The sequence below is a fragment of the Mustela erminea genome, chromosome 21, assembly GCF_009829155.1.
Source record: "Mustela erminea isolate mMusErm1 chromosome 21, mMusErm1.Pri, whole genome shotgun sequence".
Taxonomy (NCBI): domain Eukaryota; kingdom Metazoa; phylum Chordata; class Mammalia; order Carnivora; family Mustelidae; genus Mustela; species Mustela erminea.
The window spans coordinates 5,383,746-5,410,622 of record NC_045634.1 but is presented as its reverse complement, the minus strand read 5'-3'; the positions used below and the strand labels follow the sequence as shown (position 1 = coordinate 5,410,622).

The 26,877-nt window shown below is 37.5% G+C and overlaps 1 protein-coding gene across 11 annotated transcripts in view; it reads left to right on the top strand.

The window, feature by feature from the left end:
* Positions 1-26,877, top strand: part of LOC116581844 (disintegrin and metalloproteinase domain-containing protein 32-like) — a 195,478-nt gene that overhangs the window by 29,551 nt on the left and 139,050 nt on the right. For all 11 annotated transcript variants that reach the window (XR_004282259.1, XR_004282260.1, XM_032329135.1 and 8 more), the window contains 4 exons: positions 11,128-11,189; positions 13,596-13,671; positions 19,809-19,885; positions 23,914-24,091. Coding sequence is in view for 9 of the 11 variants with exons in the window: in XM_032329135.1 (XP_032185026.1) it covers positions 11,128-11,189; positions 13,596-13,671; positions 19,809-19,885; positions 23,914-24,091 (393 nt within the window). In the remaining 2 variants the exon portion in view is untranslated. The remainder of the gene's footprint in view (positions 1-11,127; positions 11,190-13,595; positions 13,672-19,808; positions 19,886-23,913; positions 24,092-26,877) is intronic.

The following is a 26,877-nucleotide window of genomic DNA, read 5'->3' as shown; positions in this document are numbered from 1 at the left end:
CCCTTTAAGTATGATATAGTGTTCTTCACCTTTGGCTTAAAATCTAATTTGTCTGATATAAGGATTGCCACCTCAGCTTTCTTTTGATGTCCTTTAGCATGATAAATTGTTTTCCACCCCTCACTTTAAATCTGGCAGTATCTTTGGTCTAAAATGAGTGTCTTGTGATAACATATTGATGGGTCTTGTTTTTATCCATTCTGATACTGTGTGTCTTTGGATTGGGTCATTTATCCCATTTACATTCAGGGGAAGTATTGAAAGATATGAATATAGTGCCATTGTATTGTCTGCAAGGTAGACTGTTACTGAATATTGTTTCTGTTCCCTTCTGGTCTACTACTTTTAGGCTCTCTCTTTAGTTAGAGTACTCCTTTCAATATTTTCTGTAGGGCTGGTTTGGTGTTTACAAATTCTGTCTTCTGTTTGTCCTGGAAGCTTTTTATTTCTCCTTCTATATTCAATGGCAGCCTAGCTGAATATATTATTTTTGGCTGTACATTTTTCTCACTTAGTGTTCTGAATATATTGTGCCAGTCCTTTCTGGCCTGCCAGGTCTCTGTGGATAGGGCTGCTGCCAATATAATTTTTCCACCATTATAGGTTACAGACCTCTTGTCCCGAGCTGCTTTCAGGATTTTCTCTTTATCTCTGAGTCATATAAGTTTTACTCTTAGATGACAGGTTGTTGACATATTTTTATTGATTTTGAGGTCGGTTCTCTGTGCTTCCTGGATTTTGATGCCTGTTTCCATCCGCAAATTAGTTAAGTTCTCTGCTATAATTTATTTCAATATACCTTCTGCCCTCTCTCTCGTATTCTTCTGGGATCCCAATTATTCTAATATTGTCTAATCTTATTGTATCACTAATCTCCAAATTCTCTCCTTGTGGTCCAGTAGTTGTTTATCTCTCTTTTTCCTGCCTTCTTTATTCTCCATCATTTCGTCTTCTATATCACTAATTCTCTCTTCTGCCTCATTTATCATAGCACTAAAATTCTCCAGTTTTTTAAAAAAAATTATTTTTATTTTATTTTTTCAGTGTTCTAAGATTCATTGTTTACGCACCACACCCAGTGCTCCATGCAATACCTGCCCTCCTTAATATCCTCCACCAGGCTCAGCTATACCCCTCCCCTCCCAAACCCTCAGTTTGTTCCTCAGAGTCCACAGTCTCTCATGGTTTGTCTCCCCCTCCAATTTCCCCCAATACACTTTTCCTTTCATTCTTCTAATGTCCTCCATGTTATTCCTTATGCTCCACAAGTAAGTGAAACCATATGACAATTGACTCTCTCTGCTTGACTTATTTCACTAGGCATAATCTCTTCCATCCCATCCATGTTGATACAAAAGTTGGGTATTAATTCTTTCTGATGGAAGCATAATATTCTGTAGTATATATGGACCATATCTTCTTTATCCATTTGTCTGTTGAAGGGCATCTTGGCTCTTTTCACAGTTTGGGGATTGTGGCCATTGTTTCTTTAAACATTGGAGTACAGATGGACCTTCTTTTCACTACATCTGTATCTTTGGGGTAAATACCCAGTAGCAAGTACCCTTGCATTTGCAAGGTCTTGGTTAGCTCTATTTTTCATTTCTTAAGGAATCTCCATGCTATTTTTCAAAGTGGTTGCACCAACTTCCATTCCCCAACACTGTAAGAGGGTTCCCCTTTCTCCACATCCTCTTCAACACTTGTTGTTTCTTGTATTTTTATTTTGGCCATTCTAACTGGTGTAAGGTGGCATCTCAATGTGATTTTGATTTAAATCTCCCTGATGGCTAATGATGATGAGCATTTTTCAATGTGTCTGTTAGCCATTTGAATGTCTTCTTTGGAGAAGTGTCTGTTCATGTCTTCTGCCCATTTTTAGATGTGATTATCTGTTTTTTGGGTGTTGAGTTTGAGGAGTTCTTAATAGATCTTGGATATCAGTCCTTTATCTGTAGTGTCATTTGTGATACTTTCCCATTCTGTGGGTTGCCTGTTTGTTTTATTGACTGTTCCTTTTGCTGTGCAGAAGCTTTTTATCTTGATGAAGTCCCAAAAGTTCATTTCTGCTTTTATTTCCTTTGCCTTTGGAGACATGTCTTGAAAGAAGTTTGTGGCCACTGTCAGAGAGGTTACTGCTATGTTCTTCTCTAGGATTTTGTTAGATTCCTCCCTCAAACTGAGGTCTTTTATCCATTTTGAATTTATTTTTGTGTATGGTGTCAGAATAGTCAAGTTTCATTCTTCTATTCATAGGTGTCCAATTTTCCCAGCACCATTTATTGATGAGACTGTTCTTTTCTGACTGGATATTTTTTCCTGCATTGTTGAATATTATTTGACCATATGTGATCTGTGTGTCTGTTTTTGTGCAAGTACCATGCTGTCTTGGTGATCACAGCTTTGTAGTAAAGCTTGAAATTAGGCATGTGATGCCCCAGCTTTGTTTTTCTTTTTCAACATTTCCTTAGGAATTTGGGATCTTTTCTAATTCCATACAAATTTTAGGATTGCTTGTTCTAGCACTTTGAAAAATGCTGGTGGAATTTTGATCGGGATGGCATTGAAAGTGTACATTGCTCTGGGCAGTATAGGCATTTTAACAATGTTTATTCTTTCAAACCATGAACATGGAATACTTTTCCATCTTTTTGCATCTTCTTCAATTTGTTTCATGAGTGTTCTGTAGTTCCTTGAGTACAGATCCTATTACTTTTTGTTTAGGTTTATTCCAAGGTATCTTATGGTTCTTGGTGCTGGAGTAAATGGAATCGATTCTCTTGTTTCCCTTTCTATATTTTCATTGTTCGTGTATAAGAAAGCAACTGATTTCTGTGCATATATTTTGTATCCTGACACGTTACTGAATTGCTGTATGAGTTCTAGTAGTTTGGAGGTGGAGTCTTTTGGGTTTTCCATATAAAGTAACATGTCATCTGCGAAGAGAGAGAGTTTGACTTCTTCTTTGCCAATTTGAATACCTTTTATTTATGTTGTCTGATTGTTGAGGCTAGGAATTCTAGTACTATGTGGAACAATAGTGATGAGAGTAGGCATCCTTGTCATGTTCCTGATCTCAAAGGAAAGGCTGTCAGCATTTCTTCATTGAAAATGTATTCACTATGGGTTTTTCATAGATAGATTTTATGAAGTTGAGGAATGTTCCTTCAATGCCTATACTTTGAATAGTTTTAACCAGGAATGGATGCTGTATTTTGTCAAATATTTCTTCTGCTTTAGTTAAGAGGACCATGTCGACATGTTGACATGTTTTGTCAAGAACTATGTGGTTCTTCTCTTCTCTCTTATTGATTTGTTCTATCACATTGATTGATTTGCGAATGTTGAGCCACACTTGCATCCCAGGGATAAATCCCACCTGGTCATGGTGATCAATCTTTTTAATGTACTGTTGGATCCTAATAGCCAGATTCTTCTTGAGAATCTTGGCATCCACATTCATCAGTGATATTGGTCTGAAATTCTCCTTTTTGATGGGGTCTTAACCTGGTTTGGGGATTAGGGTAATGCTGGCTTCATAGAAAGAGTCTGGGAGTTTTCCTTCTGTTTCTATTTTTGAAACAGCTTCAGGAGAATAGGTATTATTTCTTGTTTTGAATGTTTCGTAGAATTCCCCAGGGTCCTGGGCTCTTGTATTTTGGGAGGTTTTTGATCACTGCTTCAATCTCGTTACTAGATATTGGTCTATTCAGGTTGTCAGTTTCTTCCTGTTTCAGTCTTGGAAGTTTAGAGGTTTCCAGGAATGCATCTATTTCATCTAGGTTACTTAACTTATTGGCATATAACTGTTGATAATAATTTCTGATGATTGTTTCTGTCCTTTTCATTCTGTCCATTTCATTCATTGGGTCCTCTCTCTTTTCTTTTGCATTAGTTTGGCCAATGTTTATCGATTTTATTGTTTCTGTCAAAAAACCATCTTCTAGTTTCGTTGATATGTTATACTATATCTCTAGTTTTTATCTCATTGATCTCTGCTCTAATCTTGATTATTTCCCTTCTTGTGCCTGGGGTTGGCTTAATTTGTTGTTGATTCTCCAGTTCTTTTTTTTTAAAGATTTTCCTCTCTGCTCTAATCTTGATTATTTCCCTTCTTGTGCCTGGGGTTGGCTTAATTTGTTGTTGATTCTCCAGTTCTTTTTTCTTTTTTTAAAGATTTTATTTATTTATTTGACAGAGAGAGATCACAAGTAGGCAGAGAGGCAGGCAGAGAGAGAGGAAGGGAAGCAGGCCCCCTGCTGAGCAGAGAGCCTGATGCAGGACTCAATCCCAGGACCCTGAGATCATGACCTGAGCCGAAGGGAGTGGCTTAACCCACTGAGCCACCCAGGCGCCCAATTCTCCAGTTCTTTAAGGTATAGAGACAGCTGGTGTATTCTGGATTTTTCAGTTGTTTTGGGGGAGACTTGGATGGCTATGTATTTCCGCCTTAGGACTGCCTTTGCTGTATCCCAGAGGTTTTGGTCTGAAGTGTCTTCATTCTCATTGGTTTCCATGAGTTGTCTAAGTTCTTCTTTGACTTCCTGGTTGATCCAAACATTCTTAAGCAAGGGGGTATTTGGCTTCCATTTGTTTGAATTCCTTCCAAGCTTTTTCTTGTGGTTGAGTTCCAGTTTCAAAGCACTGTGGTCTGAGAATATGCAGGGAATAATCTCAGTTTTTTGTTATCTGTTGATCCTTGATTTGTGACCCAGTATGTGGTCTGTTCTTGAGAATGTTACATGTGCACTTGATCAGAATGAGTATTCTGCTGTTCTAGGGTGGAATGTTCTGTATATATCTATGAGGTCCATCTGGTCCAATGTGTCATTCAATGCTCTTGTTTCTTTAGTGATTTTCTGCTTGGACAATCTGCCTATTACGAGAGTGGTGTGTTAAGATCCTCTACTATTAATGTATTCATGTCAATATGACTCTTTAATTAACAGTTGGCTTATGTAGTTGGCTGCTCCCATATTGGGGGCATAAATATTTATAATTGTTAGATCTTCTTGTTGGATAGATGTTTTAAGAATGATGTAGCATCCTTCTGTATCTCTGACCGCAGTCTTTAGCTTAAAATCTAATTTATCTGATATGAGAATCACTACCCCAGCTTTCTTTTGAGGCACATTGACATGAAAGATGGTTCTCTGCTCCTTCATTTTCAGTCTGGATGTATTTTTAGGTTCCAGTGTGTCTTTTGTAGAAAGCATATGGACAGGTTCTGTCATTTTATCCAGTTTGCAACCCTGTGCCTTTTTATGGGCGCATTTAGGCTGTTTACATTGAGAATGATTATTGAAACATAAGTTTTTAGTGACATCATGTTGCCTGAGAAGTCCTTGTTTCTATAAATTGTGTCTGTAAATTTCTGTTCTATGTCACTCTTGAGTTCTTTCTTCTTTTATAGAACCCTCCCCCTTAATATTTCTTGTAGTGCTGACGTGGTGCTCACAAACTTTTAAACCTTGCCCATCTTGGAAGATCTTTATGTCTCCATCCATTCTGAATGTCAGCCTTGCTCGATAAAGTATTCTTGGTTGCTTGTTCTTCTCGTTTAGTGCCCTGAATATGTCTTGCCAGGCCTTTCTGGCTTGTCAGGTTTCTGTGGGCAGGTCTGTTGTTATTCTAATGGGTCTTTCTCTGTATGTAAGGAATTTCTTTCCCCTACCTTCCCTTAAGATCTCTTGTTTAGGGCACCTGAGTGGCTCAGTTGGTTAAGTGACTTCCTTTGGCTCAGGTCATGATCCTGGAGTCCTGGTATTGAGTCCCACATTGGGCTCCCAGCTCCATGGGGAGTCTGCTTCTCCCTCTGACCTTCTCCCCTCTCATTCTCTCTCTCTCTCAAATAAATAAATAAAATATTTTAGAAAAGATCTCTTGTTTAAAATTATGATTTGTGAATTTCACAATTAAGTGCCTGGAGGTCTTTCTAGATTTGTTGACCTTGGAGGGTGTCCTTTCTGCATTTAGGACACGACCACTTGTTCTATTCCCCAGATCATGGAAATTTCATCCAGAATTTGTTCAACTATATCTTCTAGTCTTCCTTCTCTGCGCCCCCCCCACCCCGCCCAGGGACCCCAATAATTCTGACATTGGAATGTTTTGTGTCATCATTTATTTCCCTAATTCTGTTTTCATGGCTTCTAAGCTGTTTGTTCCAGGCCTCCTCCTGATCCTTCTTCTCTATCAGTTTGCCCTCTAGATCACTAATTCTGTCTTCTGCCTGAATAGAGTATATAGCTGTTAGAGTAGTTAGATTAGATTGGATTGGGGCACCTGGGTGGCTCAGTGAGTTAAAGCCTCTGCCTTCGGCTCAGGTCATGATCCCAGGGTCCTGGGATCGAGCCCTGCATCGGGCTCTCTGCTCAGCGGGGAGCCTGCTTCCTCCTCTGTCTCTGCCTGCCTCTCTGCCTACTTGGGATCTCTGTCTGTCAAATAAATAAATAAAATCTAGATTAGATTGGATCTCATCAATAGCATTTTTAACTTCTGCCAGATTGGCTCTCACTTCTGCCCTTAGAGATTGTATGTTGTCTCTAATGGTTTTCTCTAACCATTGCCTGGTTAATTGTTACCCTGAATTCCCTTTCTGACATACTGTTTATGTCCATATCCAATAGTTCTGTGGGAGAGAGCACAGTCTCTGAATTATTCCTCTGTTTAGTTTCCTCCTCCCTGTCATTTTGGTGAGTGGTAGTTGAAGGGATGTATAGCTGAATATATCAGCCACAATCCAGGCAAGATGAACCCTGGAAAATTTCGGAGAAGTTGGAAGTCACCACCAAAAAGAAAGAAATATGAAAAAGAAAGAGAAAGAGAGAAAAAAAAAAAGAGAGAGAAAATCCAGCCAAAATGAGTCCCCAAAGCAAGATTATATGATACATAAACAAATAGAGCCCGACAAAAGTAAATGAGAAGAAAAAAATAGAAGAACTTAGCCAAAATGAACTCCAAGAATAAGATTTATGTAATACTAGAATGAAAGCAAATACACAGAAACCCTGACAGAAGAAAAAGATGGGAGGATGGTTATAAATCCTCAATGAAGAAGTGAAGAAGTTTTTTTGGTTCTTCCTGGGTGTGTCTTGTTATCTTTGTTAAAGGACTCAACTTTCCAGAGATACAGGGAAATTAAAACTGGTTTATATATAGGGGTAGTATTGAATAAGGAAATAGGATTACCTTGAAGCTTATATCTATATGTATATTAAAACAAAAGCAAAGAAAAAGAAAACGGAATACAGGTATTTGTATTGAAAAAAGTTCAAGTTAAAAAGTTATTATGGAATATGTTGTGTTAAACCTCTAACTGTAATGGTAAGTAGGTTAATAAAGTAAAAGACAGAATTGTGAGAACGAATTAGGAAAAAAGGTTGTATTTATGAAATATACAGGTTTTAGGGCAATATGGGGAGCTTAATATATTGTTTTCCCCTGATGTTGTTTTACAGTTTTATGTGGACCCTGTGGTGATTGTTCTCTTGTTCTTTTGTCTTGTTTTCTGGGGGAGGGGACTACTACATTGTTTTCCAGTTAATATTGTTCTGGTTGAGTAGCCCTACAGGCTATCAAGGGGCTGGCCTCTATGGAAACTAGTTTTTCAGGCTTTTGTTCTCTGGAGGTTTTTGTTCATTGGCAGCTTTTTGCAGTTTTTCAGAGGGTCAGAGAAAAATAAAAATCTGTCTGCACCTAGACTTCTGCCTCAGAGAGAAGCCTTAGACTGTTCCTCTCTTGATGGTCAGGAACGCACAGACTCCCCTTCTGCAGACTCTGCTGACTCTTCCCACAGATGGTACACATCCGCAGCCACTGTCTCAGTCACCCGAGGCCCCCCACTTGTCTTTTCATCCTTGTGCCACTAAAGCCGCGAGCTATATTGGTCCAGGGAGCCCACTTCTGGTGGCTGCATTTGTCGGGACTGCTGTCTGGAGTGCATCCCACGCCAGGGACTCTCAGACCGCATGGTCGTGCAGGTCACGGAAGGCTTCCAGCTGAGGTATCCTGACTGGAGATCACACTGGGTTTCTTAGGTATGGACTGGGAGTGTTCAGACCCCAAGGCTGGTCTCAGAAGGCTGCGGGCCCAGAGACTGCCAGCTGGCACCCACACCAGACTCTCTCAGGCACTGGCAGGCAGTGGTGTAAGCAGTGGAAAGTCAGCAACTCTCTAAGGCCCAGCCAAGCAGTGGTGTAAGCAGTGGAAAGTCAGCGACTCAGGGACCATGGACTGGAGGCTCTGCTGGACTTTCTCTGGCATAGGAGGTCGCCAATGGTGACCATCCTGGGCCCATGCCCGTGACTGCCTGATTACCAGTTACCCCTTAAGACCTTTTGCTCTTTTGAGTGCTTTTGACCAGACTTGAAGTTAATGCTGGTCCCCAATCACAGGGTACTTTCATATTGGAGTATTACTTTTCAATGGGTGGCTTCTGGTGGCTCCCTCTCCTTTCTGTTTATCCTCGGATATTAGTCCGAGCATTCCCACTCGTCTTTACCTCTCCACTGATGTCTTCTGTCCGTGTAGAGATCCAGAAGTATATAATCTTATATCTCAGGCTGATTTCATGGGTGTTCAGAGTGTTCTGGTAGATATTTAGTTCACTTTAGGGAACTGGTTGAAACAGGGTCTCCTACTTCTCTGCCATCTTCCCTCTCCTCCATCGAGCCTCTAGTTTTGATTGTACCTCATTAATAGCTTTTCTTGATTTCAGCTTGGTTAGATTTTAGTTCTTTTATTTCTCCAGAAGGGTATTCGCTAGTATCATCTATGATTTTTCAAGTCCAGCTATCATCTTTATAATTATCATTCTGAACTCTAATTCTGACATCTTACTAATATCCACAATGATTGGGTACCTAGCAAAAGTATTTTCTTTATCATTTCTTGAATGGCTGATTTAGTGGTGGTAAATCCCTTAACATTTGTTCATCTGGGAAACTATTTATCTCTCCTCTTATTTTGAATGATATCCTTGCTGGATAGAGTATTCTTGGCTGCAGATTTTTTTTTTTTCCTTTTAGCACTTTAAATATATCATGCCAGTCTCTTTTGGCCTACAAAGTTTCTGCTGATAAATCACCTGATAACTTTCTGAGATTGCCCTTGTATATAACTGTTTTCTCTTAGTGCTTTTAAAATTCTCTTCACTTCTTTGTGCCATTTTAATTATTACATGTCTTGGTGTAGACCCCTTTGGGTTGATTTTGTTGGGGGTTCTCTCTGATTCCTGGATCTGGATTTCTATTTCCCAGGTTAGTGACTTTTTCCTTTGTTATTTCCTTGAATATGTTTTCTTCCCTCTTTTCTCTCTCTCTGCTCCTTCTGGGATTCCTATAATGCTAATGCTGTTGTACTTGTTATACTATTATTATTTTTTATTATTCTTTTACTCTCTGCTGTTAAGCTTGATTGCTTTCCATTACTCTGTCTCCTGGTTTTCTGGTTTCTTCTTCTCCTTCCTCTTGTTTATTATTCCCTCTGGTGTATTTTAAATTTCTGTTATTGAGTTCTTTTTTTTTTTTTTTTTTAAAGATTTTTTATTTTTTTATTTGTCATAGAGAGAGAAGCGAGAGCAAGCACAGGCAGACAGAGTGGCAGGCAGAGGCAGAGGGAGAAGCAGGCTCCCTGCCAAGCAAGGAGCCCGATGTGGGACTCGATCCCAGGACGCTGGGATCATGACCTGAGCCGAAGGCAGCCGCTTAACCAGCTAAGCCACCCAGGCGTCCCTCTGTTATTGAGTTCTTCATACCAGATTGGTTCTTTTTATATTTTCTGTTTCTTTGTTTAAGTTCTAATGGAGATCTTCTTAAATCCAGTGAGTATCTTTATGAGCATTACTTTGAATTCTCTTTCAGGCATATTGCTTATCTTCATTTCATTTAGCTCTTTTGCTGTGAATTTATTAGCTTGTTTATTTTCATTTGAGATATACTTTTCTGTCTTCTCATTTTGTCTCTTTGTTTCTGTTTCTGTGTGTTGGGAAAGTCAACTACTTCTGCTCTGGAAAGTAGTGGCTTTATGAAGAGGTGCTGTAGTGCCCTAAAGTGCGATGTCCCCTATTTACCAGAACCTGGTGCTCCATCGGTGTCACCTATGTATGTTGTATGTGTCCTAATGTGACTGAGAGGCATATGCCTTATGTCCAGTTGTCTGCAGTGTTTCTTTTCTCCTTTTGTGGGGAATGCTTGGTCCCTCTTTTGTGAAGCGGTCAGTCTGGGGCCACCTTGGACTTGAATTGAGCAGACCAGATGTTTGCCAGGACTGCAGTCTCAGCACACTGCAGGGTGCTGTTCTGCCTGTGTTGTCCCCCAAGAAGTTCTTGTTGGTGGGAAGGGTCTGCAGTGAGACCAGATATCTATCCACAGTCTGTTTGTTGGAGTTTCAGGGACTTCAAACTACCAGGCTATCTCTGTGTTGCCCCTTATGGGGTTTTTGTGGGTGGGAGAGCTGACAGTCACAAATCCTAGAAGCTTTATCTTTTTCTGTGTTCTGGTATTTGTGTCTTTTTGGTTTTTATATGCTTATGTTTTCTTTTCAGTGATGCGCTAACTCTTGCTTTTTACATGTTCTCTGAGTTGGATAAAATCTCATCACTCAGCTTCAGCAACTTAGTGATATTGCAACTTATTGTTATCCATGTTTTAACTTGATAGTAGTGATAGAGTAAAAAACAATACCAAATTTTGTTCAAGAATTTTCTACTTCAAAATATAGGAATGAGGCAATACATTTTAAGAAAACAGTTAAATATCTTTGTGCCTGATAGAATAAACTTTGCTGATATAGGATGTCTTATTATCCCAATGGTGCCACCTACATAGAAATTATAGCATAACATGTGGTCTCTAATTTCAGAAGTTAAAATTCAGTTATATATAGTTATATATAGATTTCTGATCCCATATAAATTCTTATGTTAGGCTTATTTTTGTAGAAATTGGGTTATATAATAAATACATAATATTATTTTTAATATTTTTTGCATATTTTAAATCATATATAGTCTGAGACATTTTAGTCAAGACATTTTAGGGAATGTTTGGAGGGACTGATTGATACAAAATTATTGTTTTGCTGCTGTTTCATGAATCTTCATTTCATTTGTTCTGGATTCTCTAGGAACAGATATCCTATACTATTACAATAGATGAGAAGCCATACACTGTACATCTTAAGCAAAGGTAATTTTTATTTATTTAGTTTTGTATTTCATTTTGTTGATATGAATTTATTTACTTAAAATAAAAATGGAGAGTTAAAAATAATTAATGTAGTTGTTATTAAACATTTTAGTTGTTTCAACAGATGCTTTCCTGAGAATTAATTTAATTTTTGGTCCTAATGCCTCAGGTAGTCTTTTGTGAATAGAGGGGAACAGAAAAAAAATAAGGCCTCCCCCATGAAGATTAATCTATATGATCTTATGTTGTTGACAGAACCAGAAAGACCTATATAATCAGGGCAGAATGTTGGAATAAGAAGTAAGTCTGTAAGTTTATCAGGATTTGATCAGAGAGACAGGCCTGGAATAAGGAATTTATTATGGAATGAGACTATATACTTGTGAGAGTTTATGAAAAATAGTGCTAGCTGTGTACTTCCCTCAGAGAACTGAAAAAGTAATTGAAATAACTTTCTGCAGGGTTTAATTCTCTCATGGAAACCAGGAAACAATGGAAATGTCTCTCATGTAGAGAAAAGTTGGCTTAGAATTAGTTTGTGACTTTGAATAGGATAATTTCAGTTAAATTTTGATAGAACTAGACTATATGGTATTAGGGAGAGGTGGATTGTGAGAAACTTAAGATAGTAAGTTATAAATAACTTTTTCAAAAATGTTCGGCAGAAAAAGAAGAAACAAGTGCAGATGAATGCTTTTTAAGAAGGAAGAAACAAAGTTTTTAGGCTGGAGGGAATTTTCTTAGAGATGTATAAACAAGCTATTTATTGTATAAAATGCCAAAGAATAGGATTGAGTAAAAGAAGAGTTAACCAACTTCTGTAGACAGAAGGGAAGAATATGGTAAATAGCAACTCAAAGATCTTTTCAAGTGTGTAAGAGGGAAAGTGAGAGTACTCAGTGCATTTGAACATCTTATCAGGACTGTTAACAGTGGTAAGAATATTAGGGACTGGAGTTTAGAAGGTGGGAAAACATGGGTGTATTGTTTTGGGAAATTACTTGCATAATGATTATGATTATCACTATTATGCATAGTGATAATTAGGAAGATATTACAAATAACTTCTATGAGAAATAGCAGAAAGCAGAACTATGTAGAGGTAGGGAATTTTTTTCCTTTTGAGATATATACTGAGGTGACAGGAAAAAGATTAGGTAACACTGGATTTAGTGATAGCAGAGATTTGGTGTAGCAGTGAAGGAGAAGAGGAACAGATCTGAGTCAGGGGAAATGTGGGCTCAATTTTGAAAAAATTAGATATGAAGTGCTTGTAGGATATCCTAAGGGAAATGTCCAGTTGACAGTTTAGAATGTGAATGTGAATTTCAAAGCCATCTATTTATGTAGGTATAAATGAAGCACCAGAAATGAACAAGATAAACCTGTAGAGGAAGGAGTGAATATCAAAGATGAGAAGGAAGAACAACCCAGAGGTGAATGCCATGGAAACACTTAAGAGAAGAAATAAGGACCCAGATGAAGGGACTCTTAAAGTATACGGAAAGATATTAGGGAAGCCAGGTGGAAATAGTATGATTGAAGTTGAAGAGTAGATGGCTTAAAGAAGGGAATTGTGATCAATAGTATGTCTGTGTCAGAGTACTTTTATTTGACTTCAAACTGCATTTTGGATTTGACATCTAGGAGGTTATTAGTTACCTGTAGAAGATCACTTTTAGTGGAGGATTCCTAACTAGCTAGTCTAGGTGGTCTAGTTATGTTACATTAGATTGAGGAGTAACCACGAGGTGAGGGAATAGGATAATAAGTATAGGGAGTGATACCAGAGAAGGTTGAACTCAGATTTGTAGTTTCAGTATCTACATTCAGATTAATATGTCTTTTAAACAATACTTTTCTACTTCATTATAAAGGTAATATATATGCATGGTAGTGAAATTTTAGAAGGAATGAAAGAATGGGGAACTTTCATAATCCTACATGTGGTTTATATTTTTGCAAATTTTAAAATGCCTTTTTTCTCATCTTGTAGTCCCTTCTTATTTTAAAGGAGTTCATTAAAATAAAATAAAGGAGTTCATTAAAATAGGAAAATTATTTTGAGTGTGTATTTCTTTGAATATAAACTATATATTTATGTCAAAAGAAAATACTACCTTTGTTCGGTTTGCAGACTTACTATAAAGGTCCAGGCCTGGAGAGCAAATATTTCAGACTTTGAGAACCATACTATCTCTGTTAAAATGACTCAGCTTTGCTGTTTTAACTTAAAAACAGCCATGGACCATACATAAATTGATGGGTGTGGTTGTGTTCCAATAAAACTTTATTTACAAAGACAGAGTAGGCCAGATTTGGCCCAAGGGCATTAGTTTGCTGAACACTGCTTTATATGTTTCAAAAAAGAATAACTTTTAATATTATCTCATTTTTAATATTCAGGTATTTTTTAGCACATAATTTTATGGTTTATTTGTATAACCAAGGATCTGTGAATTCTCATCCTTCAGATATTCAGGTAAGATTTAAGTTCTATATTTTACAGATTTTTAAAATCTTTTTTACATTGATTAAATGTTTTCCTAATACAGAATACTGTATTCATAAGGGATATATTTAAGGATCAGGTTATTGCCTCATTTCCCTCATTATTAGCCTTTCCTGAAATCTTGGTAAGTTAAAGACAAACTAGATGGACTAAGGCTTCTATTCTGCATAGAACAGAGATACCATTTAGTTAATTAGTTTATATTTTGTTGAATAAATGAATATAAATTAAAGACTAATAAAAGCAAACACAAATACTGAACACAATATTTTAAACCTTTTCTTTTTTCCCCCATCACTCCATCAATAATGACCCTACCCTTTAAATTAGATAGCCACATCCATCCACTTCCCCTGTCTCCATCCTGATAACACTCTTTTCCAAGTAAATTCTTAGATTATTGCCATAACTTCTTGAATAATCTTGTTTCTATACCTTGTCCATCCCCTTAGTCAGTTTTCAACATGACCAAAAAGATCAGTCCTGTTAGAGCCTAGACACATTGTTTCTCCACTCAGAACCCTCGTATGACCTCCTGTTCACAAAATGAGAGCCAAAGTCATTTCAATATCCTACAGCCTTTATACAGTCTGGTCCTCTTTACCTAACTGACCTCATTTCCTATAACTGCCTAACTTGGTATTCTGTTCCAACTATATTGGTCTCCTTGCTGTTCTTCAACATACCAGACATGTTCTTCTTCCAGGATTACTTTCTATTTTCCTTGATCCAGATGCTAGCTCTTTCCCAAGATTCTCTTTCCTTAAGGTCTTTGCTTAAAATTACTGGCTCCTATTCTATTTTATTTATTTAATTTTTTAAATTAATTTCTTTTCAGTGTAACAGAATTCATTGTTTATGCACCACACCCAGTGCTCCATGCCATACGTGCCCTCCATAATACCCACCACCTGGCTCCCCAACCTCCCACTCCGACCCCTTCAGAACCCTCAGATTTTTTTTTTATAAAGATTTTATTTATTCATTTGACACAGAGAGATCACAAGTAGGCAGAGAGGCAGGCAGAGAGAGAGGAGGAAGCAGGCTCCCCGCGGAGCAGAGAACCCGATGCGGGACTCGATCCCAGGACCCTGAGATCATGACCTGAGCCGAAGGCAGCGGCTTAACCCACTGAGCCACCCAGGCGCCCTGTTTTTCAGAGTCCATAGTCTCTCATGGTTCATCACCCCTTCCAAGTTCCCTCAACTCCCTTCTCCTCTCCATCTCCCCTTGTCCTCCATGCTATTTGTTATGCTCCACAAATAAGTGAAACCATATGATTATTGACTCTCTCTGCTTGACTTATTTCACGCAGCATAATCTCTTCCAGTCCCGTCCATGTTGCAACAAAAGTTGGGTATTCATCTTTTCTGATGGAGGCATAATACTCCATAGTGTATATGGACCACATCTTCCTTATCCATTCGTCCGCTGAAGGGCATCTTGGTTCTTTCCATAGTTTGGTGACCGTGGCCATTGCTGCGATAAACATTGGAGTACAGATGGCCCTTCTTTTCACTACATCTGTATCTTCGGGGTAAAACCCAGTAGTGCAATTACAGGGTCATAGGGAAGCTCTATTTTTAGTTTTTTTTTTTTTAAGAGTTTATTTATTTAATTGAGAGAGAATGAGTGAGAGAGAGCAGGAGAGAGGATTAGGTCAGAGGACTCCCCAAGGAGCTGGGAGCCCGATGCAGGACTCGATCCTGGAAGTCCAGGATCATGACCTGAGCTGAAGGCATTCGCTCAACCAACTGAGCCACCCAGGTGCCCTGTTTTTAGTTTCTTAAGGAATCTCCACACTGTTCTCCAAAGTGGCTGCACCAACTTGCATTCCCACCAACAGTGTAGGAGGTTTCCCCTTTGTCCACATCCTTTCCAGCACACGTTGTTTCCTGTCTTGCTAATTTTGGCCATTCTAACTGGTGTAAAGTGGTATCTTAAATGTGATTTTAATTTGAATCTCCCTGATGGCTAGTGATGATGAACATTTTTTCATGTGTCTGATAGCCATTTGTAGGTCTTCATTGGAGAAGTGTCTGTTCATGTCTTCTGCCCATTTTTTGACATGGTTATCTGTTTTGTGTGTGAGTTTGAGAAGTTCTTTATAGATCCTGGATATCAACCTTTTGTTTGTACTGTCATTTGCAAATATCTTCTCCCATTCTGTGGGTTGCCTCTTTGTTGTTGACTGTTTCCTTTGCTGTGCAGAAGCTTTTGATCTTGATGAAGTCCCAAAAGTTCATTTTCACTTTTGTTTCCTTTGCCTTTGGAGACATATCTTGAAGTTGCTGTGGCTGATATTGAAGAGGTTACTGCCTATGTTCTCCTCTAGGATTGTGATGGATTCCTGTCTCACGTTGAGGTTTTTTATCCATTTTGAGTTTATCTTTGTGTATGGTGTAAGAGAATGGTCGAGTTTCAGTCTTCTATGTATAGCTGTCCAATTTTCCCAGCACCATTTATTGAAGAGACTGTCTTTTTTTCCACTGTGTGTTTCCCTACTTTGTCGAAAATTATTTGACCATAGAGTTGAGGGTCTATATCTGGGCTCTCTACTCTGTTATACTGGTCTATGTGTCTGTTTTTATGCCAGTACCATGCTGTCTTGGTGATCACAGCCTTGTAGTAAAGCTTGAAATCAGGTAATGTGATGCCCCCAGTTTTGTTTTTCTTTTTCAACATTTCCTTAGCAACTCGGGGTCTCTTCTGATTCCATACAAATTTTAGGATTATTTGCTCCAGCTCTTTGAAAAATACTGGTGGAATTTTGATCGGAATGGCATTAAAAGTATAGATTGCTCTAGGCAGTATAGACATTTTAACAATGTTTATGCTACCAATCCAAGAGCATGGAATGGTCTTCCATCTTTTTGTGTCTTCTTTAATTTCTTTCATGAGTGTTCTGTAGTTCCTCGAGTACATACCCTTTACCTCTTTGGTTAGGTTTATACCCAGGTATCTTATGGTTCTTGGTGCTATAGTAAATGGAATCGATTTTCTACTTTCCCTTTCTGTATTTTCATTGTTAATGTATGAGAAAGCAACTGATTTCTGTAAATTGACTTTGTATCCTGCCACATTACTGAATTGCTGTATGAGTTCTAGTAGTTTGGGGGTGGACTCTTGGGTTTTTCATATAAAGTATCATGTCATCTGCAAAGAGAGAGAGTTTGACTTTTTCATTGCCAATTTGGATACCTTTTATTTCTCTTTGTTGTCTGATTGCTATTGCTAGGACTTCTAATACTATGTTGAACAAGAGTGGTGAGAGTGGGCATCCTTGTCATGTTCCTGATCTCAACGGAAAGGCTGAGAGCTTTTTCCCATTGAGGATGATATTTGCTGTGGGTTTTTCATAGATAGATTTTATGAAGTTCAGGAATCTTCCCTCTACCCCTATACTTTGAAGCATTTTAATCAGGAACGGATGCTGGATTTTGTCAAACGCTTTTTTCTGCATCAATTGAGGGGACCATGTGGTTCTTCTCTCCTTTTATTGATTTGTTCTATCACATGATTGATTTGCGAATGTTGAACCATCCTTGTAACCCAGGGATGAATCCCATCTGGTCATGGTGGATAATCTTTTTAATGTGCTGTTGGATCCTATTTGCAAGGATCTTGTTGAGAATCTTAACGTCCATATTCATCAGTGATACTGGTCTGAAATTCTCCTTTTTCTTGGGGTCTTTACCTGGTTTGGGGATCAGGGTACTGCTGGCTTCATAAAAAGAGTCTGGATGTTTTCCTTCTGTTTCAATTTTTTGAAACAGCTTCAGGAGAAGAGGTGTTATTTCTTCTTTGAAAGTTTGGTAGAATTCCCCAGGGAATCCGTCAGGTCCTGGGCTCTTGTGTTTTGGGAGGTTTTTGATCACTGCTTCAATCTTGTTACTAGATATTGGTCTATTCATGTTGCCAATTTCTTCCTGGTTCAATTTTGGGAGTTTATAGTTTTCCAGGAATGCATCTATTTCATCTAGGTTACTTAACTTATTGGCATATAACTGTTGATAATAACTTCTGATGATTGTTTCTATTTCCTTGGTGTTAGTTGTAATCTCTCCCTTTTCATTCATAATTTTATTAATTTGAGACTTCTCTCTCTCTCTCTTTCTTTTTTTTTTTTGGATTAGTATGGCCAGTGGTTTATTGATTTTATTGATTCTTTCAGAAAACAAGCTTCTAGTTTCACTGATACATTCTACTGTATCTCTGGTTTCTATATCATTGATCTCTGCTCTAATCTTGATTATTTCCCTTCTTGTGCCTGGGGTTGGCTTAATTTGTTGTTGATTCTCCAGTTCTTTAAGGTGTAGAGACTGCTGGTGTATTCTGGATTTTTCAATTTTTTTGAAGGAGGCTTGGATGGCTATGTATTTCCCCCTTAGGACTGCCTTTTCTGTATCCCTTAGGTTTTGGTCCAAAGTGTCTTCGTTCTCATTGGTTTCCATGAAATGTTTAACTTCTTCTTTGATCTCCTGGTTGATCCAAGCATTCTTAAGCAAGGTGGTCTTTAGCTTCCAGGTTTTTGAGTTCCAAACTTTTCCTTGTGATTCAGCTGCAGTTTCAAAGCATCGTGATCTGAGAATATACAGGGAATAATCTCCATCTTTTGGTATTGGTTGAGCCCTGATTTGTGACCCAGTATGTGGTCTATTCTGGAGAAGGTTCCATGTGCACTTGAGAAGAATGAGTATTCTGTCGTTTTAGGATGGAATGCTCTGTATATATATCTATGAGGTCCATCTGGTCCAATGTGTCATTCAATGCTCTTGTTTATTGATTTTAAATTGCTCTCTTACCTTTAGTCCTCTCTTACTTTATCTGTTTCATTTTTCATTATGGTGCTTTTCAATATATGATGTGTCATATATTTTATTTATTTTCTGTTTCCCTAGCAAAATAATCTTCACGAAGGGAGGGATTTTATTTTAGTCTTTTTATTCACCGTTCTATCCCCAATGCCTAGAAAAATTCCTGGCATATTGTTAGCATGACAAAAATTTGCTGAAAGATTAAATTTGGACACCATGTTGCTTTACTTTTATTGGCTAGGGCTATCAGCTTCCTTTCGTGCTCCTTCCTCCTCTTTTTCATTCCATTATAAAACAGTGTCTTAATTAGAAATCTTACACTGGTTTCTACCAAAATTTATAGCACTATTGAATCTTGGAAATTACATAATCTTCTCCCTGTGATGACGTTTGCTATATCTCTAGCTTAATTGTACGTGCTCAGAGATCAAACTTTGTATGATTTCAGTTCTTTAAAATTTCTTGTCTCGCTTTATGGCCCAGAATATGGTTTCATTTTTGTAAATGTTCTATGTTCTTTAAAAAGAACATATTCTTTAAAAAGAATATAGGTAGAATAAAACCTAGGTTGTATTTTACCTATACTAAGTTGCTAACATGCTGTTTAGATCTTCTGTAGATTCTGAATGCTTGATTTATCAGTTACTGACATAAATGTGTCTTTTACTATGATTATGCATTTCTCTACTTTTATTATTTTTTTAATTTTGAGCTTATTTGTTTTGAAGCTTTCTAGTCAGTGAATACAAATTTGGAATATTTATATCTTTCTGATCAATTGAAACTCTTTTCATTATGAAATGTTCCTCTTTATCACCTGGCAATGTTTCTTGCCTTAAAGTCTCCATTTCCTGTATTAATATAGTTTCAGAATCATCCTTTTGGTTTGTGTTGATATGGTATATCGCTTTCTAGTTCTTTAATCTTCCTGTGTCCTTAAATTTTAGATTTTTTTTTAATAGAGTATGAGGTTTTTAAAGAAATCCAGATTCATAATCTTTGTCTTTTAGTTGATGACCTAAATTTATATATTGGAAAGCAATTTAACCTAAAATCTGGGATAATATTTTGGAAACAGAGTATAAAATATTAATCCCAAATATTAATCAAAAGAGTATTTAATATAGAAGTGACAAATATAGGGAGACTTTTCCTGAATATCACTTTACTCATGCTGATATATAAACCATGTAGCCTGTGAAAATATTCAGAAAATTCTAGCAAGCATAAAAATAAGAAATCATGAGAAAATTTGTCAGTCCTAAATATTTCACTTTCTTTCTTTCCTAGGCTCAGTGCTACTACCAGGGGCATATTGAAGGACATCTGAATTCTGTTGTCACACTCAGCACATGCTCTGGATTGAGGTTGTTTATTTTCTGCAATTGATATGTGAACATTGCAATGAATGATATCTGACTGCAGTGAATTTGTTATGTTTATATTAAGTTTGGGGCTGAGGGAGGAGTCCCATGTGGAGATCATGCAATGAAGTCCTCCTCTGGGCATGTTTCTTCTCTTATATCTCCTCACTTTCCTTGCCGACCAGAGACATTTCTTTCTTTTCTTTTTTTTTTTTTAAATTATTTTTTTAAATTTCTTTTCAGCCTAACAGTATTCATTGTTTTTGCACCACACCCAGTGCTCTGTGCAATCCGTGCCCTCTCCAGTACCCACCACCTGGTTCCCCCAACCTCCCACCCCCTGCCCCTTCAGAACCCTCAGATCATTTTTCAGAGTCCATAGTCTCTCATGGTTCATCTCCCCTTCCAATTTCCCTCAACTCCCTTCTCCTCTCCATCTCCCCTTGTCCTCCATGTTATTTGTTATGCTCCACAAATAAGTGAAACCATATGATAATTGACTCTCTCTGCTTGACTTATTTCACTCAGCATAATCTCTTGCAGTCCCGTCCCTGTTGCAACAAAAGTTGGGTATTCATCCTTTCTGATGGAGGCATAATACTCCATAGTGTATATGGACCACATCTTCCTTATCCATTCGTCCGCTGAAGGGCATCTTGGTTCTTTCCACAGTTTGGTGACCATGGCCATTGCTGCTATAAACATTGGAGTAGAGATGGCCCTTCTTTTCATTACATCTGTATCTTTGGGGTAAATACCCAGTAGTGCAATTACAGGGTCATAGGGAAGCTCTATTTTTAATTTCTTGAGGAATCTCCACACTGTTCTCCAAAGTGGCTGCACCAACTTGCATTCCCACCAACAGTGTAAGAGGGTTCCCCTTTCTCCACATCCCCTCCAACACATGTTGTTTCCTGTCTTGCTAAAATTAGCGAGATTAGAGACATTTTTAACCTCTTTAAAGGTTTAGATTTCCTCTTCTCCTTTCTCTGTATCTTGTTTTTCTTAGCTACAGGAATGACAACTGAATGCAAATGACTATAGCAAGTTGGAGGAGGTGTTTAGGATGCTTATTTTTTCAGCAAATGGGTATATTTGGTACCTACCATGTGTCACCTACTGACTTAGTGTTTGGAGATATAAAAATAAGCAAAAACAAACAAGGCATACTTTTTCTCAAGGAAAATCACCTTCAGGAAGAGGAGGCAAATTCTATATAAGCAAATAATTACTAATATAGTATTCATATTTTTCTACTAATATCTTATTTATCTAATTATTTATCTAATAATATCTTAAATGTTAACAATTAAAAGGGTTTCTTCCTTAGTGCCTAGAGTTTTCCATTCTGTCAGGAAATTCTTCATCTTCATTTTTATAAAATAGGATCCTTATGTTAACAAACAAATAACTGTTCCTTTTGCTTGTTATGTGGAACCCTATGGTTTTTGGGAAATAGCCACTTGAACCAGAGCCAGGGCCAGAGAATAGTTATAAAAGTTGTTTACTCTTTAAAATCTTGCTTTTAATTTCTTATTCAGACTATATGCATAAAAAAGGTTAATAATGCCTTTTCATAATTAATGCTAAATTTTTGTTTTTATAAATAAAACAACTTATTACATATACTTTTGTTATATAGGCAATATGATCATTTTTCTTTTTCTTTCTTTCTCTTTTTTAAAAAATAATTTATTTATTTGTTTGGCAGACCGAGATCACAAGTAGGTAGAGAGGCAGGCGGCGGGGTGGGGTGGGGGTGGGGTGGCGTGGGAAGTAGGCTCCCTGCTCAGCAGAGAGCTGGATGTGGGGCTCGATCCCAGGACCCTAGGATAATGGCCTGAGCCAAAGGCAGAGGCTTTAACCCACTGAGCCACCCAGGCGCCCTCATTTTTCTTTTTTTTTAAATTGCGTTATGTTAGTCACCATACAGTACATCATTAGTTGTTCCTTTTTTTTTTTTTTTTAAGATTTTATTTATTTATTTGACAGACAGAGATCACAAGCAGGCAGAGAGGCAGGCAGAGAGAGAAGAGGAAGCAGGCTCCCCTCTGAGCAGAGAGCCCGATGCGGGGCTCGATCCCAGGATACTGGGATCACGACCTGAGCCAAAGGCAGAGGCTTTAACCCACTGAGCCACCCAGGCACCCCACATCATTAGTTTTTGATGTAGTGTTCCACGATTCATTGTTTGTGTATAATACCCCATGCTCCATGCAATCTGTGTCCTCCTTAATACCCATCACTGGGCTAAGGTATCCCCACACCTCCTTCCCTCTAAAACCCTTATTTTGTTTCTCAGAGTCCATAGTCTTTTATGATTCATCTACCCTTCCGAGATCCCCCCCCTTCATTTTTCCCTTCCTTTTCCTAATATCCTCCATGCTATTCCTTATGTTCCACAAATAAGGGAAACCATATGGTAACTTATTTTCTCTGCGTGACTTATTTTACTTAGCATAATCTCCCCAGTCCCATCCATGTTGATGCGAAGCCTGAGTATTCATCCTTTCTGAATTCTATTCATTCTATTCCATTCTGAATCTATTCATTCCATTGTATATATGGACCACATCTTCCTTACCCATTAATCATTTTTTAAAAGCAGTGCCAACCAGAGAGAAATTCATTAAGATTTCTTTTTTTTTTAATTTTATTTTTTTCATTTATTTATTTTCAGCATAACAGTATCATTATTTTTTCACCACACCCAGTACTCCATGCAATCTGTGCCCTCTATAATACCCACCACTTGGTACCCCGACCTCCCACCCCCCGCCACTTCAGACCCCTCAGATTGTTTTTCAGAGTCCATAGTCTCTCATGATTCACCTCCCCTTCCAATTTATCCCAACCCCCTTCTCTCTAACTCCCCATGTCCTCCATGCTTTTTGTTATGCTCCACAAATAAGTGAAACCATACGATAATTGACTCTCTCTGCTTGACTTATTTCACTCAGCATAATCTCTTCCAGTCCCGTCCATGTTGCTACAAAAGTTGGGTATTCGTCCTTTCTGATGGAGGCATAATACTCCATAGTGTATACAGACCACATCTTCCTTATCCATTCATCCGTTGAAGGGCATCTTGGTTCTTTCCACAGTTTGGCGACCGTGGCCATTGCCGCTATAAACATTGGAGTACAGATGGCCCTTTTTTTCACTACATCTGTATCTTTGGGGTAAATACCCATGAGTGCAATGGCAGGGTTATAGGGAAGCTCTATTTTTAATTTCTTGAGGAATCTCCACACTGTTCTCCAAAGAGGCTGCACCAACTTGCATTCCCACCAACTGTGTAAGAGGGTCCCCCTTTCTCCACATCCCCTCCAACACATGTTGTTCCCTGTCTTGCTAATTTTGGCTATTCTAACTGGTGTAAGGTGATATCTCAATGTAGTTTTAATTTGAATCTCCCTGATGGCTAGTGATGATGAACATTTTTTCATATGTCTGATAGCCATTTGTATGTCTTTATTGGAGAAGTGTCTGTCCATATCTTCTGCCCATTTTTTGATATGACTGTCTGTTTTGTGTGTGTTGAGTTTGAGGAGTTCATTATAGATCCTGGATATCAACCTTTTGTCTGTACTGTCATTTGCAAATATCTTCTCCCATTCCATGGGTTACCTCTTTGTTTTCTTGACTGTTTCCTTTGCTGTGCAGAAGCTTTTGATTTTAGATTTCTATTTACTATTGCTTTCATTTCACTGACTTGGAGAAGAAGAAATTCCTTAATCACAGTAATGCTATATACTTATACATCTCACAACTGATTATATAATTTCTGCTGCCTTTATATCTATAGAGAGAATCAAATGGAAAAAATAAAAAATCCACTGATTTTGTGGATTGCAGGAGATCTTTTGTCTCTTCAGAATTATCTCCATAATGTCAAGAGTTAGGGTCAAAATGCAGAGCTCAAAAATGTTCTTTATCCTCCACTTCCTCCTCCTCCTTTTGGATTCTGTCAGAGTTTTATAATAGAGATTTGATTAAAAACACTTACAATTTTAGTCTTAATTTTACAGAGGAATACTGCAATTTGAAAATGTTTCTTATGGAATCGAGCCTCTGGAATCTGCAGTTGAATTTCAACATCTTCTTTATAAATTAAAGAGCGGAAATAGTGAATTTGAAGATCTTAGTGAAGATAACCAAGGCACAGAACAAAACCCAGGGGACTATAACATTTTTGTAAGTGAAAAGGTGAGTTTGTGTATGTTTTATTACTATTTTTGGGGCAATTATTGTCCTTACTTGATTTATTTATAAGAAAATTATATGAACATACATGTAACTGTAACAAATAATTCTTTCCTTCAGAACATCCTTATCTTTTCTTAATGTTACCATTTCCTTTGAACCATATATCGTCTTTTGCATCAGTTAATCATCTACTTTTTTATGATAAATTTTTATTCTGATTCTTATTTTGTTACATACTTATAACTTTCTAAAAATTAGTGTATATTCAACATAAGTGTAATAAACTGAATTCCTGCTTTTATGTCTGTATTCCTGGAAGTTATTTAAATGCCAGTTTTTTTTCCCAGCTATAGTCAGATTTTATTCTTTCTTCATCTAAAGCTCAGCATATCTTCTTTTGATTCAGAAGGATTTTTAAAAAATTAGTTACTTGGGTGGAATTTAGTGACTCCTCAGTTGCATATAACACCCAGTGCTCATTTCATCAAGTGCCATCCTCTTAATGCCCATCACCCAATTACCCCTTCCCCCCACCCATCTCACCTCAGAAACCCTCTGTTTATAGTTAAGAGTATTTTATGGTTTGCCTTCTTCTCTATTTTTATCTTAGTTTGTGTTTCCTTCCCTTCCCCTATGTTCCTCTGTTTTATTTCTTAAATTCCCCACATATGACTGAGGTCATATGGTATTTGTTTTTCTCTTACTGACTTATTTTGCTTAGTATAATACTCTCTAGTTCCATCCATGTCATTGCAAATGGCAAGATTTCATTCTTTTGATGGCTGAGTAGTGTTCCATTTGTGTGTGTGTGTGTGTGTGTGTGTGTGTATACACACACCACATCTTCTTATCCATTCATCTGTTGATGTAAATCTGGGCTCTTTCCATGGTTTGGCTGTTGTGGACATTGCTGCTGTAAACATTGGGGTGTGTGTGCCCCTTTGAATCAGTATGTTTTTATCCTTTGGATGCAATTGCTGGGTCATAGGGTTGTCTCTTTTTAACTTATTGAGGAACCTCCATACCAGTTTGCATTCCCACCAACACTAAGAAGGTTCCCATTCTTGGCATGCTCATCAACATCTCTTGTTTCCTGAGATGTTCATTTTAGCCACTCTGACAAGTGTGAAGTGGTATCTTATTGTGGTTTTGATTTGTATTGCCCTGATGCCAAGTGATGTTGAACATTGTTTCATATGTCCGTTGGCCATTTGTATGTCTTCTTTGGAGAAGTATTTGTTCATGTCTTCTGCCCATTTCTTCACTGGATTTTTATTCTTTGGGTTTTGAGTTGGATAAGTTCTTTACAGATTTTATCTGCTAAGACATTTGCAAATATCTTCTTTCTATCTGTAGGCTGCATTTTAGCTTTGTTGACTGTTTCCTTTGGGTGCAGAAGCTTTTTATCTTGATGAAATCACAATAGTATGTCTTTGCTTTTATTTTTCTTGCCTTTGGAGAGGTGTTTGGTGAGAAGTTGCTGTGGCTGAGGTCTGAGAAGTTGCAGCCTGTGTTCCACTCTAGGATTTTAATGGATTCCTGTCTCACATTTAGGTGTTTCATCCATTTTGAGTCTACTTTTGTGTATGGTATAAGAAAATGTTGCAGTTTTTTTCTACTTCATGGAATATCTTTCTCTATCTATTCACTTTCAGTCTATATATATCTTTAGGCCTCAAATTAGTCTTTTATGGACAGCATATATGGGTCTTGTTTTTTTAAAATCCACTATCTTATCCTACACCTTTTGATTGCAGCATTTAGTCCCCTTACATTTAAGGTTATTACTGGTAGATGTGTACTGACTGACATTTTATTAATTGTTTTCTGGTTGATTTTTGGTTCTTCTTTGTTCCTTCTACTATCCTACCTGTGTGATTTGATGACTTTTTTTCCGTTACGCATGGATTCTTTTAACCTTATATTATTTAGTATCTATTATAGGTTTTTGGTTTGTGATTACCATGAGGTTCATATACAACAACCTATATATATAGCACCATATTTTTACTTTTTATTCATTTTTTTAAAAGATTTTATTTATTTGACAGAGAGGGAGAGAGAGCAAGAGAGGGAAAGCACAAGCCCTGCTGAGTGGAGAGCCTGATGCAAGGCTTAATCCCATGACCCTGGGATTATGGGCTGAGCCGAAGGCTGCTGCTTAACCAGCTGAGCTCCCCAGGTGTCCCTTTAACCGTCTTTTTAACGTTGATGATCTCTTTATTTTGAATACATTCTAAAAGCACCTACATATTTATTCCCCCTCCATGTTCTATGTATTTGATTTCATAGTTTCATCTTTTATTTTTGCTTAACTAATTACTGTAGATATAGTTTATTTTACTGCTTTTGTCTTTTCATCTTCATACTAACTTTATAAATGCGTGGTCCACTACCTTCACTCTATGTTTATTTTCCCAGTGAGAATTCACTTTCATAATTTTCTTACTTCTAGATATGACTTTTTTATTATCTACTTAAATAAATCCCTTTGACATTTCTTATAAGGTTGGTTTAGTGTAATGACTCTCTTTAATCTTTGTCTGGGAAAATGTTTAACTCTTCTTCAATTCTAATGAAAGCTCTGCTGGGTAGAGTATTCTTGTTTGTAGGTTTTTTCCATTCAGCACTTTGAATATATAATGACAATCCCTTCTGGCCTGAAAAGTTTCTGTTGAAAAATCATCTGATGGGTTTATGGGTGTTCCTTTGTATGTAACTAGTTACTCTTCTCTTGCTACTCTTAAGATTCTCTCTTTATCTTTATGTTTTGATGTTTTAGTAAT